General features: G+C 54.3%; 1 protein-coding gene across 2 annotated transcripts in view; it reads right to left on the bottom strand.

Moving 5' to 3' along the window:
• The window catches only part of ssbp4 (single stranded DNA binding protein 4), a 67,595-nt gene that overhangs the window by 6,076 nt on the left and 46,068 nt on the right, over positions 1-15,451 (bottom strand). For both annotated transcript variants that reach the window (XM_072699437.1, XM_023843703.2), the window contains exons 5-13: positions 11,995-12,084; positions 5,661-5,744; positions 4,016-4,075; positions 3,732-3,798; positions 3,574-3,641; positions 2,871-2,938; positions 2,456-2,501; positions 2,273-2,308; positions 2,077-2,131 (exon numbers count right to left, since the gene is read on the bottom strand). In XM_072699437.1, coding sequence (XP_072555538.1) covers positions 2,077-2,131; positions 2,273-2,308; positions 2,456-2,501; positions 2,871-2,938; positions 3,574-3,641; positions 3,732-3,798; positions 4,016-4,075; positions 5,661-5,744; positions 11,995-12,084 — 574 coding nt within the window. The remainder of the gene's footprint in view (positions 1-2,076; positions 2,132-2,272; positions 2,309-2,455; positions 2,502-2,870; positions 2,939-3,573; positions 3,642-3,731; positions 3,799-4,015; positions 4,076-5,660; positions 5,745-11,994; positions 12,085-15,451) is intronic.

Raw genomic sequence — 15,451 nt, 5'->3', positions numbered from 1 at the left:
CAGCAGGTGAACTAGTGGGGAAACAATGTACACATATGTAAAAATAACTGGGATTTATGCTCTGCACTGGCATGGAGCCAATGAGCCCTGTTACCATCATTCTTCTTTAGTGCGTGGCTAATTACCGGCATTTCCTGGTGCAGTGAAATGTGTAGCAGCGAGCTGCTCTTTTTGGCAGTTCGTTTCCTCGCTTAAAGGTTAGAGATCAGAAAACACTGTGCTTGCGACGATTCTGCCATTAAGCCGACAGGCGATAACAAAGAGGCAGGCGTTCGGGGACGAGGACTCGCCGTGATGACAATGAGTGGGCAAAAGCAGACATAGAAATAGAAGCAGAAATAGCATCCACTTCAGCGTACTTCACAGAGGTGCATAAATGCTATAGCTAAAAATTCTGGTTGCACACAGACCAAAGGATCGCCAATAACCATGAAAAGCGTTTTTACAGAATACTATCTATAAAATCTCTAGCCAAAGCATGAATGTTTATCTAAATGCATCATATTTGGTGTTGATTACATTAACAGCACCACATACAGGCTATTACAGCTCAAATAATCACCACGGTTTTCAAGCTCATTTGTTTTTGTTTATTGACTATTCTAATGCTTCTAATGTAAGCAGATATTAGAATGAAATCCACTGTTTAAATGGAGGTGACAGTCGATATAAAAGGAAGCCTCAGAGGGGAGAGAAGATTACAGAAACAATTACAAAGAAACATTTAGCATTTTCTGATTTTACGCTCTTAATTACCCTGGGTTGAAGAGAGAGATCAATTTTGCCTTTATTATAAACCAACTAATGCAATTATTGTAGAGACTGATACTGGAGGGTGTTTTTGTTTTGAGTTTGTAAGGTCTGGTGGTTAAATTCACATATGTAATCAATCATGGGTTTGCCGACATTAGCAGCTAAACCAGCCAGTTAAGGGAGTTTGAGCCAGCAAACACTGCTGATAAACCTCGTCACTGTCCACCAGCATTCACAGTCCTTAGGGCACCGTAGCACAGACACAGCAGACATCTACATCGACAGTTTACTACTGCTGTTCACTTTTACCACCAAAGACTGCCTCTGTGTTTCAGCACCGAGACTGAGCACCTCAGCACTGACTGCCTCTGTGTTTCAGCACCGAGACTGAGCACATCAACACTGATTGACTTTGTACTTCAGAACCGAGACTGAGCACATCAGCACTGACTGCCTCTGTGTTTCAGCACCGAGACTGAGCACCTCAGCACTGATTGACTTTGTACTTCAGAACCGAGACTGAGCACATCAGCACTGACTGCCTCTGTGTTTCAGCACAGAGACTGAGCACATCAGCACTGACTGCCTCTGTGTTTCAGCACCGAGACTGAGCACCTCAGCACTGACTGCCTGTGTGTTTCAGCACCGAGACTGAGCACCTCAGCACTGACTGCCTGTGTGTTTCAGCACCGAGACTGAGAACCTCAGCACTGACTGCCTCTGTGTTTCAGCACCGAGACTGAGAACCTCAGCACTGACTGCCTCTGTGTTTCAGCACCGAGACTGAGCACATCAGCACTGATTGACTTTGTACTTCAGAACCGAGACTGAGCACATCAGCACTGACTGCCTGTGTGTTTCAGCACCGAGACTGAGCACCTCAGCACTGACTGCCTCTGTGTTTCAGCACCGAGACTGAGCACATCAGCACTGACTGCCTGTGTGTTTCAGCACAGAGACTGAGCACATCAGCACTGACTGCCTCTGTGTTTCAGCACCGAGACTGAGCACATCAGCACTGACTGCCTCTGTGTTTCAGCACCGAGACTGAGCACCTCAGCACTGACTGCCTTTGTGTTTCAGCACCGAGACTGAGCACCTCAGCACTGACTGCCTCTGTGTTTCAGCACCGAGACTGAGCACATCAGCACTGACTGCCTCTGTGTTTCAGCACCGAGACTGAGCACATCAGCACTGACTGCCTCTGTGTTTCAGCACCGAGACTGAGCACATCAGCACTGATTGCCTTTGTACTTCCCTCATGTTGAACATCTAGGTCAAGGACCCTGAAAAACAAGTAGGGAGTAGGGAGCGGTAACTTACCTCCTGGGCTGGGCATGATGGGAGTTCCTGGAGGGCCGCCGCCACCAGGAGGACCCTGCAGGACAGACAGCTCATGTTCAGACAGTCTGTGACACTGAGAAGAAGCACAGTGCCACACATGGTGGCCCCCACAACACAGGGGTCCAATACAAAACATGACAGTATGTGAGTGACTTTACTGAGGCCTGATACTCACCACGTAGTTGCCCGGAGATGAAGAGGAGTACGCTATCTGGGAGGGGGGGGCACAAGGTCAGGGTCTTCATGAAAAAGGCCATAGCATCGACACCATGACAATCAGCTCATATCAAACTCATATGTCATCGCCCCTTTTGCTAACATACAGCACAGAGCGGAGATAACGGAGGCCGGAACGTACCGAATTAGCATTGGGATTAGGCCAGGGACCGCGCCCTCCTGGACCCCTGTCAGAGAGAAGGAAACGGAGACTGGAAACGCGAGACACACACAGACAAGGGTGATGCACGGGCCTCAAGAGAAAGGCTAAAGCAAAGGCTTTGAAAGGCTGCTTTGGGGGAGGGACATGCGGGGACAGACACCTACAGCCCCCTTTCCATGCCGTCAGGACACCTTGTCCTTTTCTCCAAGTCTTCCTATTATTATTTCATTAATGAAGTTATTTCATCTTATTAGCAATCATATACTCCATGAACATAACTGATTGATATTTTCTACAGATGTCTGATCTTATTTATTAAAGACAAACACACAACAGGAACATCTAACTAGTGACACGAGAGTCATAAGTCAGTCGGAGGAGAGCCGAGACTCACATGTTCATCCCGGGCATGCCGGGCCCCCCGAGAGAGTTAGGTGGGGGCCTCATCCCACCTCCATAGTTCTAGGGGGGAGAGAGACACACAGGGAGCTGCGGTCAGTGCCGTGGCCCCATCGCTGCCGGCCTACAGCCCAGATTCACACGCAGGGCACGGCGACAGCCGCGACAGGCAGCTGGGTCCGCGCCGCCGGGGCCCTCAGCGGGACGCGCGAGCAGGCTGCCCGGTGGCACGGTGGCACAGGCGGAGGGGGGGCCGGCCGCGGAGCAGCTCCGCCACACAGGAAGAGTTTTGTTCAGCAGATGATTACACTTGTCGAGCAGATGCTGCACCAGCTGCCGGCTTGTTAGCTGCCAAATAGAGAGGGGAGGGCAGCGGGAGGCTGGGGAGGCGCAGGGCTGACGGCGCCGTGTCAGGGAGGCTCGGCGCATGGACTCATTTAGTAGCTACTGCGCTCTTGCTGGGGGGGGAGGCTCTTAATTGACAAAAAGCATCACGGAGAACGCAGAGCCTGATGAAAAAGGACTGGGGAGCCTTATCATAATAATCCATAAATTAAACATGGCAGGCAAAACGAGGAAGTTTGTTAATACTGAAGCTGGCTGTCGGGCCGTCTGGGAGTGCAGCGATTGGGTTAAGGTGCTTGACTGGGGGTGGGCATGCGGCAGGGGGTGCGGGGGCGAGGCAGAGGCTTGCCTACCTGTGGGCCCATGCTGCCCATGCCTCTGGGGGGGTTCATTCGCATCGGGCCGCCCATGTTCGGATGTCCTGGGGTGGGGGGGGATGAAGACAGTATAGTCAGAACACAAGCGAGTCACACACACAACTGGTCTGAGAAAAGGGGAGGCAGGTGCTTACCCTGTGGTCTGGTGGGGTCCAGGCTGTTCGGGAGGAGCGGCTGAGAGCCGGGAACTCCTACTGGGGGCTGAAGGAGGAGGGCGTGTGATACAGAGCGACGGGCTTTTAGGCAAGTGATGACATCGGCAGCATCAACCTTCATGCTAAAAACACGCTTAGAGACTCAGGTAGCAGCAGCTAAGCTAGCAGGTAGGAATCGTACCACACAGTGAGCATGCACCGCAACGACACGCATTACGCATCCCATAATACGGTGGAAGCTGTACTCGGCGTGGCGGCACTACCTGATTCGGCATGCGGAGCGAGGGGCGGGGTCCTCCTGGGTACCGGGGGGACATGAAAGGCTGCGGGAAACAAAAGGAAGACGTGAGGCGACGGCCGAAAGGCCACTACAGCGAGAGTCAGGAACGGACAAGCCGAAGAGGATTAATGCAACCGACTCATACGGCCACCAAGGGAGTCTGACCACGTGTTGCCTTTGTTGCTGGGGAGATGAAGATATGCTTTTATCCCAAATATCCAGCAGAGGGAGACAAAGTTCCAAGAAAATGTGTTTCAGTCACAAAACTCATTCTTTAAATTTGACAGGAGACCTGTAGAGAAGGGTAATCTTTACAGGCCATCTTCAAGGTCCCTGTACTTATAGCAAATACGCTGAAAATTAGCCGAGACTGCTGCATTACTATAAGGCTTTAAGCTGCATACTATGACAATGTACTCTGTGTGCGTGTGTGTGTGTGTGTGTGTGCGTGTGCGAGACGTGCACAGAGGCGAGCGAGTGGTTGCATCTGGGCTGCCAGTTTGCATGCAGCTCATTCTCTGCCCCTTCAAGATGCACACGCTCAGGGATCTTCACTGATTATCTGACGCTCAGAGAGGCTATGATGGATCATCTGAGGGGCCTTCAGAAGCGTGGAGGACTCTCTGCATCTCAGCGGCGAACGACAGCCTTGCCCGCAATCCACAGGCACCAGCAGGCTACACCCGCCCCTCCGGCGAAATACCAGGGCAAGCAGTCGATTAACCCAAATCGCGCACCGCATAAAGACTGCTCCTTAATACACTCTACGCCTTGGTTTGCTCACACATCGCCGGCAGGACGCTGCAGTACACTGGGGTTTAAAATGCTTCCGCCACAACTACGCAAGAACGACAAGTGCGTGTCTGCATGTAAGGAAGCCAGGCGGCAAACAGACAGAGGCTGACATGACGGCGGAGGCACGGGGGGGGGGAAACGTTAAACTGCAGGGACGGGGTCCCGGCCTCTCAGCACTAATTAGAGAGGTGCAGTTACCAGGACCAGCCATGAGGGGCAGTGTGGAGGGGGAAAGCGTTGAGTAATAACAGTGCTCTCTCCAAGGCAGATGGCTGCTCCCCCTGTCACGGGTCTCATATAAGCTGGGCTGAGGTCTTTTTCTTGGGTGGGCGTATGGGAATCATGAGCGTTTCTGTGCAAATATTAGTGAGACGCCGAGATCCGTCTTTAGTGCTGCATCCTGCGTCGGTCACACCCAGTGTTTATGCGAGTGCGGATTCGGATATTTCACGCAACAGAGTTGGGAAGGTTGGACCCAACTCAGGCGGGGCCCCCGCTGGTCTCACTTTGGGGCCCCATGTTCCGCACTAGTGAGCTGGAGGGGAGTCTCAGTGGGGTGGGGGTTTCCGAATGCCTCGTGCCGGGGTCCTCATCTGAGGACGCAGCTTCGAGAAGGGATTTGGGCAAATGAGACTGGGGGGAGGGCAGAGCATTAACGCCTGTTCCTATTAGGCAACAAAGTCTTGGTCAGAAGGGTGGGGGGGCGGGGCAGGGGGGCAACAACTTTTTAACTGCACTGTCTGCCTGCCTGCACCTCTCATATGTAGATGGGCCGGCTTCGCTTTACACGTGACAGATGCGTCCGATGCTCCGCGCAGGCGGGGGGGTCTTACCTGGCCGTGGGGCCCCATCATTGGGTTACTGGGGTTGTGCGGTGGGGGCTGCGAGTGAGGTGATGGCTGGGAGCCGGGAGGGCCCTAGGAGAGAGGAGAGGGGGGGTGAGCGGGAGACAGAGAGGAGCAGAGAGGAGAGTGAGCCGTGGGGCACGTCCCCCCCCGGCGCGTGTGTACGGACCACCGCCATCGGTCCTAACATCACCGCGTCTCACAGCCCGCCCCCCCCCCTCGGTGACTTTCCGTCCCACATAGCTGCTCCTGGATCCATCAGCGGCACGGTGCTTAACGCCAGTGCACCGGCAAGCATATGGCGTTCGGGGGCCGGGCCGCTTCACCGCAGCGTCCCCACGGAGACGGAGAACGGGCCGGCCAATCCCTGACGAGAGGAGACGCGGCTGGGCGGAGGGTGTTCGTAAATGAAGCAATTAATAAAATCATTTTCTACCTAGCTAAGGAGATAACGGCCTGGCACAGCGGCACAGACACAACAAGCACGAGCTGAGCACTCGCTGCTCCTCATTTCCCGTTTCCAATGGGGCAGCGAGAACGCATGCCGAGTGACAGGCACGGTGCAGCACGGAGGCTCAACCACTAGAGGGCAGTGTGTCACTACTGGTTTACTGCCCAGGCACAACAAAATTACTATTACACACATAGTCAGTCCTAAACACAAACTGCAGCATTTAGAACACTTGTATGAGCAGTGTGAGACAGGAAAGGCGTGTTAAAAATGTCCAGATGCAGACTGTCCCTGTAAAGAAATAATGTCTGACTGGCAGGATCTTTGAGGACATGTAACAGCAAGTATGTATAACAGAGGCCATTGTTTTATGAAGCACAGTGAACATGTGGCATGGAGTCCAAACTCCACTTCAATGCTAAAAAACTCAGATGGCAGCCCAGCAGAGCAGAACGAGGGAGCGACCGTGACGGATGGATCGGGCCGGATACAGACCAGACGCCTTCTCTCCTTCACCCCCTTATCTACTTTTCCGGCAGCTACGGGCCCGTCTCTGTAAACTCTTGACTTTGAACTCTGACCCCCACAACAGGGCGGCCCCCCCGACCCCCCCAGTCGTGGCGACCTGCTGACAGCCCTGTTGGCTGGGTTGAGAGCAGACGGAGGCCCTGAACTGAACCGCCTGGGTCCGACAGTGACGTGCGTCTGTCTGAGGGGCCACTGGATTGTTCCAGCATGTTCTGGCGTTTGGGGCTCTTTTGAAACGTGTTTGAAAGCAGGGACTGACTCCCCAACAAGCACACATTTGGAGTTCTGTAAAAGTATGAACTGAAAACATACGTTAAAAAAACCGCATGCCAGACGAACGGGCCGGGTGACGGAAGCAGCGGCCGCTCACAAACTCATGTTACATGCTTCCCGTGTGCCGATGCCGCCTGTCCCCTCCCCTCCCCTCCCCCACAGATCCAGCGGGGCCCGGGCTCAGGGAGCAGGCCGGGAAAGCAGCCAGTGCTGAGGGTCCACAGCTCCTCGTCCTCCGGCATGCGCTCCCCCCCACACTGCGGGAGGCATCGCAGGGAGGTGCTCATGCATAAGGACTGGAGTCATGGCTGTGAATTACAGCTGCGTTGGTGCTTACAGAGCATCGCTGCTTTGGGACGAGACAAGGAGGCATCAGTGCATCCTATGCAGACATTCCGGGCACATCGAGTACATGGAGCTCACACATCCGACCTCCCAGATGAGCCCCACGTTCAGAACGACCTCCCAGACCAGCCCCACGTTCAGAGCGACCTCCCAGACCAGCCCCACGTTCAGAGCGACCTCCCAGACCAGCCCCACGTTCAGAGCGACCTCCCAGACCAGCCCCACGTTCAGAGCGACCTCCCAGACCAGCCCCACGTTCAGAGCGACCTCCCAGACCAGCCCCACGTTCAAAGTGACCCCCCAGACCAGCCCCACGTTCAGAGCGACCTCCCAGACCAGCCCCACGTTCAGAGCGACCTCCCAGACCAGCCCGACGTTCAGAGCGACCTCCCAGACGAGCCCCACGTTCAGAGCGACCTCCCAGACCAGCCCCACGTTCAGCGTGAGCTTCCAGACGACCACCAGAGGCTGATCTACACTCCACGCTCCTCGCTGGAGCACCTGCGCGTGGCAGAGAGGATGGCGGCGGGGGAGGCAGACACAAGCATACTGATTGTGGGACGTGAACATGCGTGTTCGCGTGTGGGGAGTGGAGGGGGGGAATTCCCGAGACATGTAAAAGGACACGGCCACGGGAGGATAAGTTGCCGTAGATACACAGGGTATACGCTTTCGGCAAATGGATCATAAAAATAAATATAGCTGCAAGCAGAACTTACGGGATCAGCAAGACGCCGTAAAGCCGACGGCTGAATTTAAATGAGGAAGCAAACTCTGAAGCTGAAGCAGCCGTGCAGTGCTGTGTGGGGAGAGCCGGTCTCCCCGTAAGCCAGCCTCACAGCAACCATCAGATATAAACACACAGGTACACGCGCACACACACGTGAAATCTCCCACTAATTATTCACAATCCTTCAGAGAAGCTCAGTTACAACTTATAGTACAAAGCAAAATGAAACATTAAATGATACAGTAGAGCAACTGAATCAGGTGAGAAACATTTATGAATTTTAATAAGTAATGCATCTTTTAACCAATAAGCCATTCTGGCAAAATTAATTCATTTTTATATAAAATTCCTAAATCCAAACTCGGTCAACAAAGCTGTTTATGACAGACAAAGAAAGGTAAAGGTCTGATGCACTTCACTGCTAGTTGTTAGTTTAACTGCATTTCAACTGTATTGGGGCAAAAAGATCACGACAGTTAACCTGAGCTGGAGAAAACATTGCCTTTGTTCCACCCGGGAGATAAGCTCACATCCTTCAATCACACTCTGGGCCTTGCACATGCTTACAAATGAGACAGAGTCTTGGAATCGGGTACAAAAATACTGTAATTGTAAATTTCCTTGGTTCTAATATGCAGTTAAATGACCCAACGAGCCAAGTAGCACTGCACAGTTTCACTCCACAGCGAGGTGTCTTGCTTATTAACACATTAGCGGCCCTGCAACCAGGGAACAAAGACCTAAACTACAAAAAAATAACTAAGCACTCTCAGCTCCTGTACGTGAGATAGACAGGATCTGCAGCTGAGCGCCTAACATGGGAGTGAGGGAACAGTCACATGCTGGTGTGTTCAGGCGGACGAGAGCGTCGCAGGGAGGAACTGTGGATGACCAAGAAGGGGGGAGGGTAAACACAGGGGAGAAAGTACCAGGGCAGGTGGTAGAGAGAAGGAGTAGGACTAGTCACAAAGCAGGATGGGGGTGGTCACTGACAGAGGCTGTCCATGCCGTTGCCGCGGTGATAGCGTTTCTGGGAATGACCTGATCAGGGGCTGCAGCTCTTGTTAAGGCTGGTGAGGAGCTGAATTGCTGGTAGGAGCCACTCCAGCAGTGTGGCTGAGGGCTCCAGAACATCCGGAAACCTTGGGGAGCACTGAGCAAGGAAGAGGAGGAGGAACAGGAGGAGGAGGGAGGGGCAGGCAGCTGACGGAGACCTTTCTGATTTCATATCGGCTGTGTGAAGGCACCTCGGGGCTGTGGGCATACAGGCGTTCCTGCACACGTATCCTGCACATGACCCCGAAATCAACAGCTCCACACCTAACCAGGCTGCTGAAGATCTCAGACCTACGTGCAAACCGCGTTTATTCTACACCGCCGGAGAAAATAACAGAACACGTTACAAAACACTTGACAAATATTTAGTTACAGCCGATTAGCTTGCCCAGGCGTGGGAAACGTGGTTTGTAGAGGTGTGAACACAGAGCTTTAAAATACCGAACGCCTGCACACACCCCTCCGGATGGAGGCAGCTACAGACACTATGTACTATACGCTTAGCTAGCGGTGTACGGGCGCAGCGGTTACCTGAGGCTGTGGCCATAATTCTAAGCCCCATTATTTTCGGTGAAGTAACATGGCGGGCAGGGAAACAGCCTCCGCAGCCAAGGAGCCAAGCTGCACGCTGAAGACACACCAGCAGCAATGAGGCGCCCGGCTACGGGAGGGAGCCGAACGATCCCGCTTTCCGCAAAATCGGTCCTCCTTCCCATCCCAGCACTGCGAGCCACGCTGCCGGGTTACAGTCAGGAACATGAAGGGAGTCGGCGAGGGCTGTGCTTAAGAGCATCAGAGAAAATAAACAGAAATTAATTCTGTAAATAGGAAGCCAACTGACTGGTTACAGGACAGCTGATCAAAATAAGGGTGTGACTGAGATCACAGGAGGGCGATGTGGGGTTCAGATGCACCCGTTCGTGACCGGACTCACCTCGCCTGAATGGAAATACCACATGCGACAGTCCAGGGCCGCCCGTGACCTGTTTGTTTGCTGATATCACACGGCATCAGAAAAGGCTCCATCTGAAACTCTGGTCCTGACTAGATCTTTCCCGGAATTACATCCACAGCAGCGGCAGGAGGCATCGGGCACCAAAAGCAGGCGAGACACCATCCCCAGGAGGGGGCATACGGGGTCGCCCACCCTGCTTCCCCCTCCTCCCCCCCGGATCTCTCAGAGGCGCTATTTATGGGACGCTCGCACGCTCGCTTGCAAGTCGCCATCAGAGTTCACAGCAATGTACACAGCACTGTACATTCCCCGGGACGATGGTACCCTGCCACCCGTCCACAGCACGCTGTACATTCCCCGGGACGATAGTACCCTGATCCCGTCCACAGCACGCTGTACAGTCCCCGGGACGATGGTACCCTGCCACCCGTCCACAGCACGCTGTACGTTCCCCGGGACGATGGTACCCTGATCCCGTCCACAGCACGCTGTACATTCCCCGGGACGATGGTACCCTGCCACCCGTCCACAGCACGCTGTACATTCCCCGGGACGATGGTACCCTGATCCCGTCCACAGCACGCTGTACATTCCCCGGGACGATGGTACCCTGCCACCCGTCCACAGCACGCTGTACATTCCCCGGGACGATGGTACCCTGCCACCCGTCCACAGCACGCTGTACATTCCCCGGGACAATGGTGCCCTGCCACCCGTCCACAGCACGCTGTACATTCCCCGGGACGATGGTACCCTGCCACCCGTCCACAGCACGCTGTACATTCCCCGGGACGCTGGTACCCTGATCCCGTCCACAGCACGCTGTACATTCCCCGGGACGCTGGTACCCTGATCCCGTCCACAGCACGCTGTACATTCCCCGGGACGATGGTACCCTGATCCCGTCCACAGCACGCTGTACATTCCCCGGGGCGATGGTACCCTGCCCCCCGTCCACAGCACGCTGTACATTCCCCGGGACGATGGTACCCTGATCCCGTCCACAGCACGCTGTACATTCCCCGGGACGATGGTACCCTGATCCCGTCCACAGCACGCTGTACATTTCCCGGGGCGATGGTACCCTGCCACCCGTCCACAGCAAGCTGTACATTCCCCGGGACGATGGTACCCTGCCACCCGTCCACAGCACGCTGTACATTCCCCGGGACGATGGTACCCTGCCACCCGTCCACAGCAAGCTGTACATTCCCCGGGACGATGGTACCCTGCCACCCGTCCACAGCAAGCTGTACATTCCCCGGGACGATGGTACCCTGCCACCCGTCCACAGCACGCTGTACATTCCCCGGGACGATGGTACCCTGCCACCCGTCCATAGCACGCTGTACATTCCCCGGGACGATGGTACCCTGCCACCCGTCCACAGCACGTTGTACATTCCCTGGGACGATGGTACCCTGCCATCCGTCCATAACACTGACGCATCTCTATACGCCATACAGTCCGGCGTTTCTCAGCCCAGTCCTCAGGGACCCCCAGTCTGTCCACTTTCTTGCTCCCAACACACCTGTACCAGGTAATTCAATGTGCTTGATTGCTTGCTTGCTTGGTTCAGGTGTGCTGTGAGCCAGGAGGGAGCAAAAATGTGGACTGTTTTTGGAGTCTCTGAGGACCGGATTGAGAAACACCGCAATAGTCCACAATCATTAGCACCATTAGAGCACAGCAGTCCCAGGCACAGGGCATTAGCTAATTTAGCACTGAACAACAAAATAAAACACAAAGCTCTCGTGAACCCTATGGTGACACCACCACACGGGAATACCAGGCTGAGTCAGCCCCAAAATAGGGGGGCGGGGCACGTAGTGACCATGTGACTCGGACTTTGTTGGAGATCCCAGGGGATGGTGATGGCAATGCAGACAGAAGGAAAGGAGATCTTTCAGGATTATATAACAACCCAAGTGGCGCTAAAGACAGAGGAAAGGACGGGTGGAGATGGAGAAGCAGGCAGGCTTACCTGGAAGAAGCCAGGGGGCATGGGTCCGCCGGGCATGCCGTCGTTAGGGGGCATGTTGCCCATCACCGGACTGGGGGCGGCGGCGGCACTCTGAAACATAGGAAGATACAGGTGAGTATGGTGCTCGAGGGCGACGGGACGACGGGCGCCCGCGAGAGTCCCCTGAGGGTGACGAGAAGCCGCTCGGTGTTCTCAGCTGGCCTGCAATCCGCTGCTCGGTCACACAACCGAGAGGCCGCGAAGTTCACAAAAAGTTACATCATATTCGGCGTTCTGTGAGGGGCACTAAAAGTAGGTCAGAAACAGAAGGAATTAATCTGTGTATTTATGGCCGTTTGTGTAACGGGGGAACGAAGGCGGGAGGGCGTCAGAAATCTTCCGAGCGGAGAGACGGACACGTTCGCGGCTACTGCTTGCATCCCTGGTCCGTTTCTGCGCCGGGCGCCGAACGATCAGCTCCTCTGCTACCACAGACCTAAAGAGGGCCCGAGCCCTGACAGCGCGGGGCCCAGACGCTCGGCCCCAAGCGGGCAGATCACGGTAACACCCAGGGTCTGCTCCGAGGGACCAGTGAAGGACTGAGCGCCAGGGCTCAGCTGCTCCCAGGAGATCAGCACGCTTAGCGGTAAAGCCCCAGGGGCAGAAGACACAGGACTATAACCCTCTGTATCACTCGACTGGACACAGCAGCTAGCGACTCTAAAATTAACACCAGCAATTAACACTCGGGTGTACCCTACAACTGACGCGCTTCCGATTTACATACTCGGCATCTTCAGCCAGACAGAGCCACGCTTGAGTCATTTCTCAATATCTACTCCCTGACCTCAAACCCACACAGCTACTGCACAAATACCACCGCCCATCCACACGGATATTTTCAGCTCTGGGCTGATGGAGCGGATCCTTGTCGCGGATATGAGATGTCTCGGGAGCGTATTAAAGGCGAGTCCGGAGTGTTTGTTTGGCGTTCCCTGTGCCGGTGATGCAGGGCAGGACTCGGCCGCGTCTGACCTTCTTGGTCTGCGCATTAACGAGCCGCGACACTCAGGGAAACCCAAGCCGTGACCGATGACATCATGCCATGACAAAATTTCCACAAGTTATACCCATATAATTTCAATTTTAATCAAAAGGTACTGTGGCATCCCAGAAGTTCGAAGAGAGATTTTAATTAACGTGACACTTCTAGGGGACTATTGATATATAATTAGTAGCCCACTAATAAGAAATAACATCTTAAATCTCACACAATCTGCAAACCATCTCCCGCACATGAATCTTTCTCGGCCTATTTCCCGAAACAAAGACGGGGAATGTGCTGCGAATATAACTTCTCCACGATTCCGGTGCATGTTTGGCTCTTTATTTTGGATCCACAGAGGCACAGCTGCACACCGTCTTCCTGGAAGCCTCCCGGAGCTGTGGGAGGAGCCGCGAGCGCGGTATGCTTGTTTGGTCGGGGGAGAGGGCTGCTAAATGAGGTTTGTCAGCACTTATTTACTCAACGGCTGCTGTTAGCTCAGTCCAACGGGGTGCCTGTCATCTTCCTGCAGTGTTATTTAGGTTACCAGGCATTAGGAAAGTGCTGGGCCTGGGTGGGGGAGGGCCGTAGGGTGGGTGGGGGAGAGGCCGTAGGGTGGGTGGGGGGGAGCAGTCACAATAGGGTCAGAGACTTGGGGGTGCCGGTGAGGTGGTCTAGCCCATCCGAGCAGTAACCGTGTCCACGTGCTTAACAGATAGACTTCAAGTGTACCGACTAGGAAGTCCATCAGAAAGGCATCGCCAACCAGCAATTGAGGCGACACGAGCAGACAGACAGACAAATATTTGGGCCTGTGGGCTTTTAATCTAGGGCAGTTCATTAGAAGGCTGATCTTTATACCCATAGCGGGCGATCGGCACCCCCAGCAGGAAGGACGGCAGAGCGACTGAGCTGGGGAGCCCCTCGCCAAGCACACGGCTGGCCGAGCAGCCAGCCAGCGAGACTCCGCTCGACTCAGGTAAAGCAGTGCGGGGCCCTTTTCTTCTTGTTGCCATGACAACCCCGACCTGAGTTCTCCCTCTCCAGTGCCCGTTAAAACCCTCAGGCCGTCAATCATCTGCCGGCCACAGAGAGAGGGAGGAAAAAAAAGAGGGAAAGAAGGAGGGAGTTTAAAGGAGCCCGTGGATTTTAGTTGCTTCCCCCCCTTACAGCTTGCTCTCCTTCCGCCGATGCATGGGTGCGCTCCACGTCCCTGGGGGGGTTAACCGCTTAAACTTCCTCAGAATAATGGCAATCACTCCAAAGAAATGTCTCTTTTTTTCATAATCTCCAGTTAGATGGACAGGTGTCTTCCCATTAAGTATTCACTGTTTATCCATCCAACTGTGATATGAGCAGATCACAATCGATAAAACAATGCTGGGATTGGGGAGGGATTCCCAGTGCGCGCTTCTCAGCCTTCCTGACCACACCGCTCAAGACGCAGTGGAAATGGTGCTCCGGTCCAAGGGGCTGTCAAACTGTTTCCTGTGTGCTTGTTTCAGCCCAAAGCAGCCATCCAAACTAATCTGGTAAGAAGATCTGCAGACATTAATAATCATCCATTATGCAAAAGACGATGCAGCAGGAAACGTGTCGAGTACAGGCCCAGAGCAGCCCTGAGATATCCATTTGGGAACGTGAACTCATACTGCCATTTAGGAGACGGTCAATCACACAGAGAACAACCAAGCAATGTTCAATCAACCCCCAGGAAACTGTTTAAAAACACTTGGGGGGGGGGGTTAATTCCCCTATTACCAAAGCTTCCAAATAGAAGCCAAGAAACCTCTTTATGGTCAGGACATTTTTCCTAGACCCTAAAGACACAACCCAAGAAGTGAGTGTAAGTGACTCACCTTCCCCCAGAGCCTGTGTCAGAGTCACGATGGCAGGGTCGATGAAGGAGGACCGTGTGGGCCCGTTCTGCCACGGCACGCATAGGTCCCCGGTTAAATTAAGCTCATTTCTCCGATCTCTGTACCCGGCAGCCGCATTCCACGCCACGCGACCGCTGTGCCCCCCGGTGCCCCCTCAGCCCCCGGAGGGGCCCCCGCTCCAACTGAGGCAATAATTCTGTCACTGCGGTCCACTCCGCGAAGATTATCTGGGGAGGCTGGAATGCGTAATCGGGCTGCTGCCTGACAGATGTGCCTTTTGATCAATGGGAGAGCAGCCCGGCATGAAACCCAACTCCGAGCGGCACGGCACGGGGAATCCCTCCGTGACAGCATGGGGGGGCACGGGGGGGACTTTTCATTCCCATTCCCCACTCGGCTCTGTCTTTCCGAGCAGCTGTCGTATCAATCAGGTGAATTAATTACCAGTAAACAAACTGGCCCTCAATTCCCACTCCCTCGGGGTCCCAGGAATGTAGACCCCGCACCCGTGCTGTCTTCTGGGGCCATTCGCCTCCTCAGGGGCGAGACTCCA

Source organism: Paramormyrops kingsleyae, chromosome 15, assembly GCF_048594095.1.
Source record: "Paramormyrops kingsleyae isolate MSU_618 chromosome 15, PKINGS_0.4, whole genome shotgun sequence".
NCBI lineage: Eukaryota > Metazoa > Chordata > Actinopteri > Osteoglossiformes > Mormyridae > Paramormyrops > Paramormyrops kingsleyae.
The sequence above is the reverse complement of the archived record's forward strand: the minus strand, read 5'-3'. Positions and strand labels throughout refer to the sequence as shown.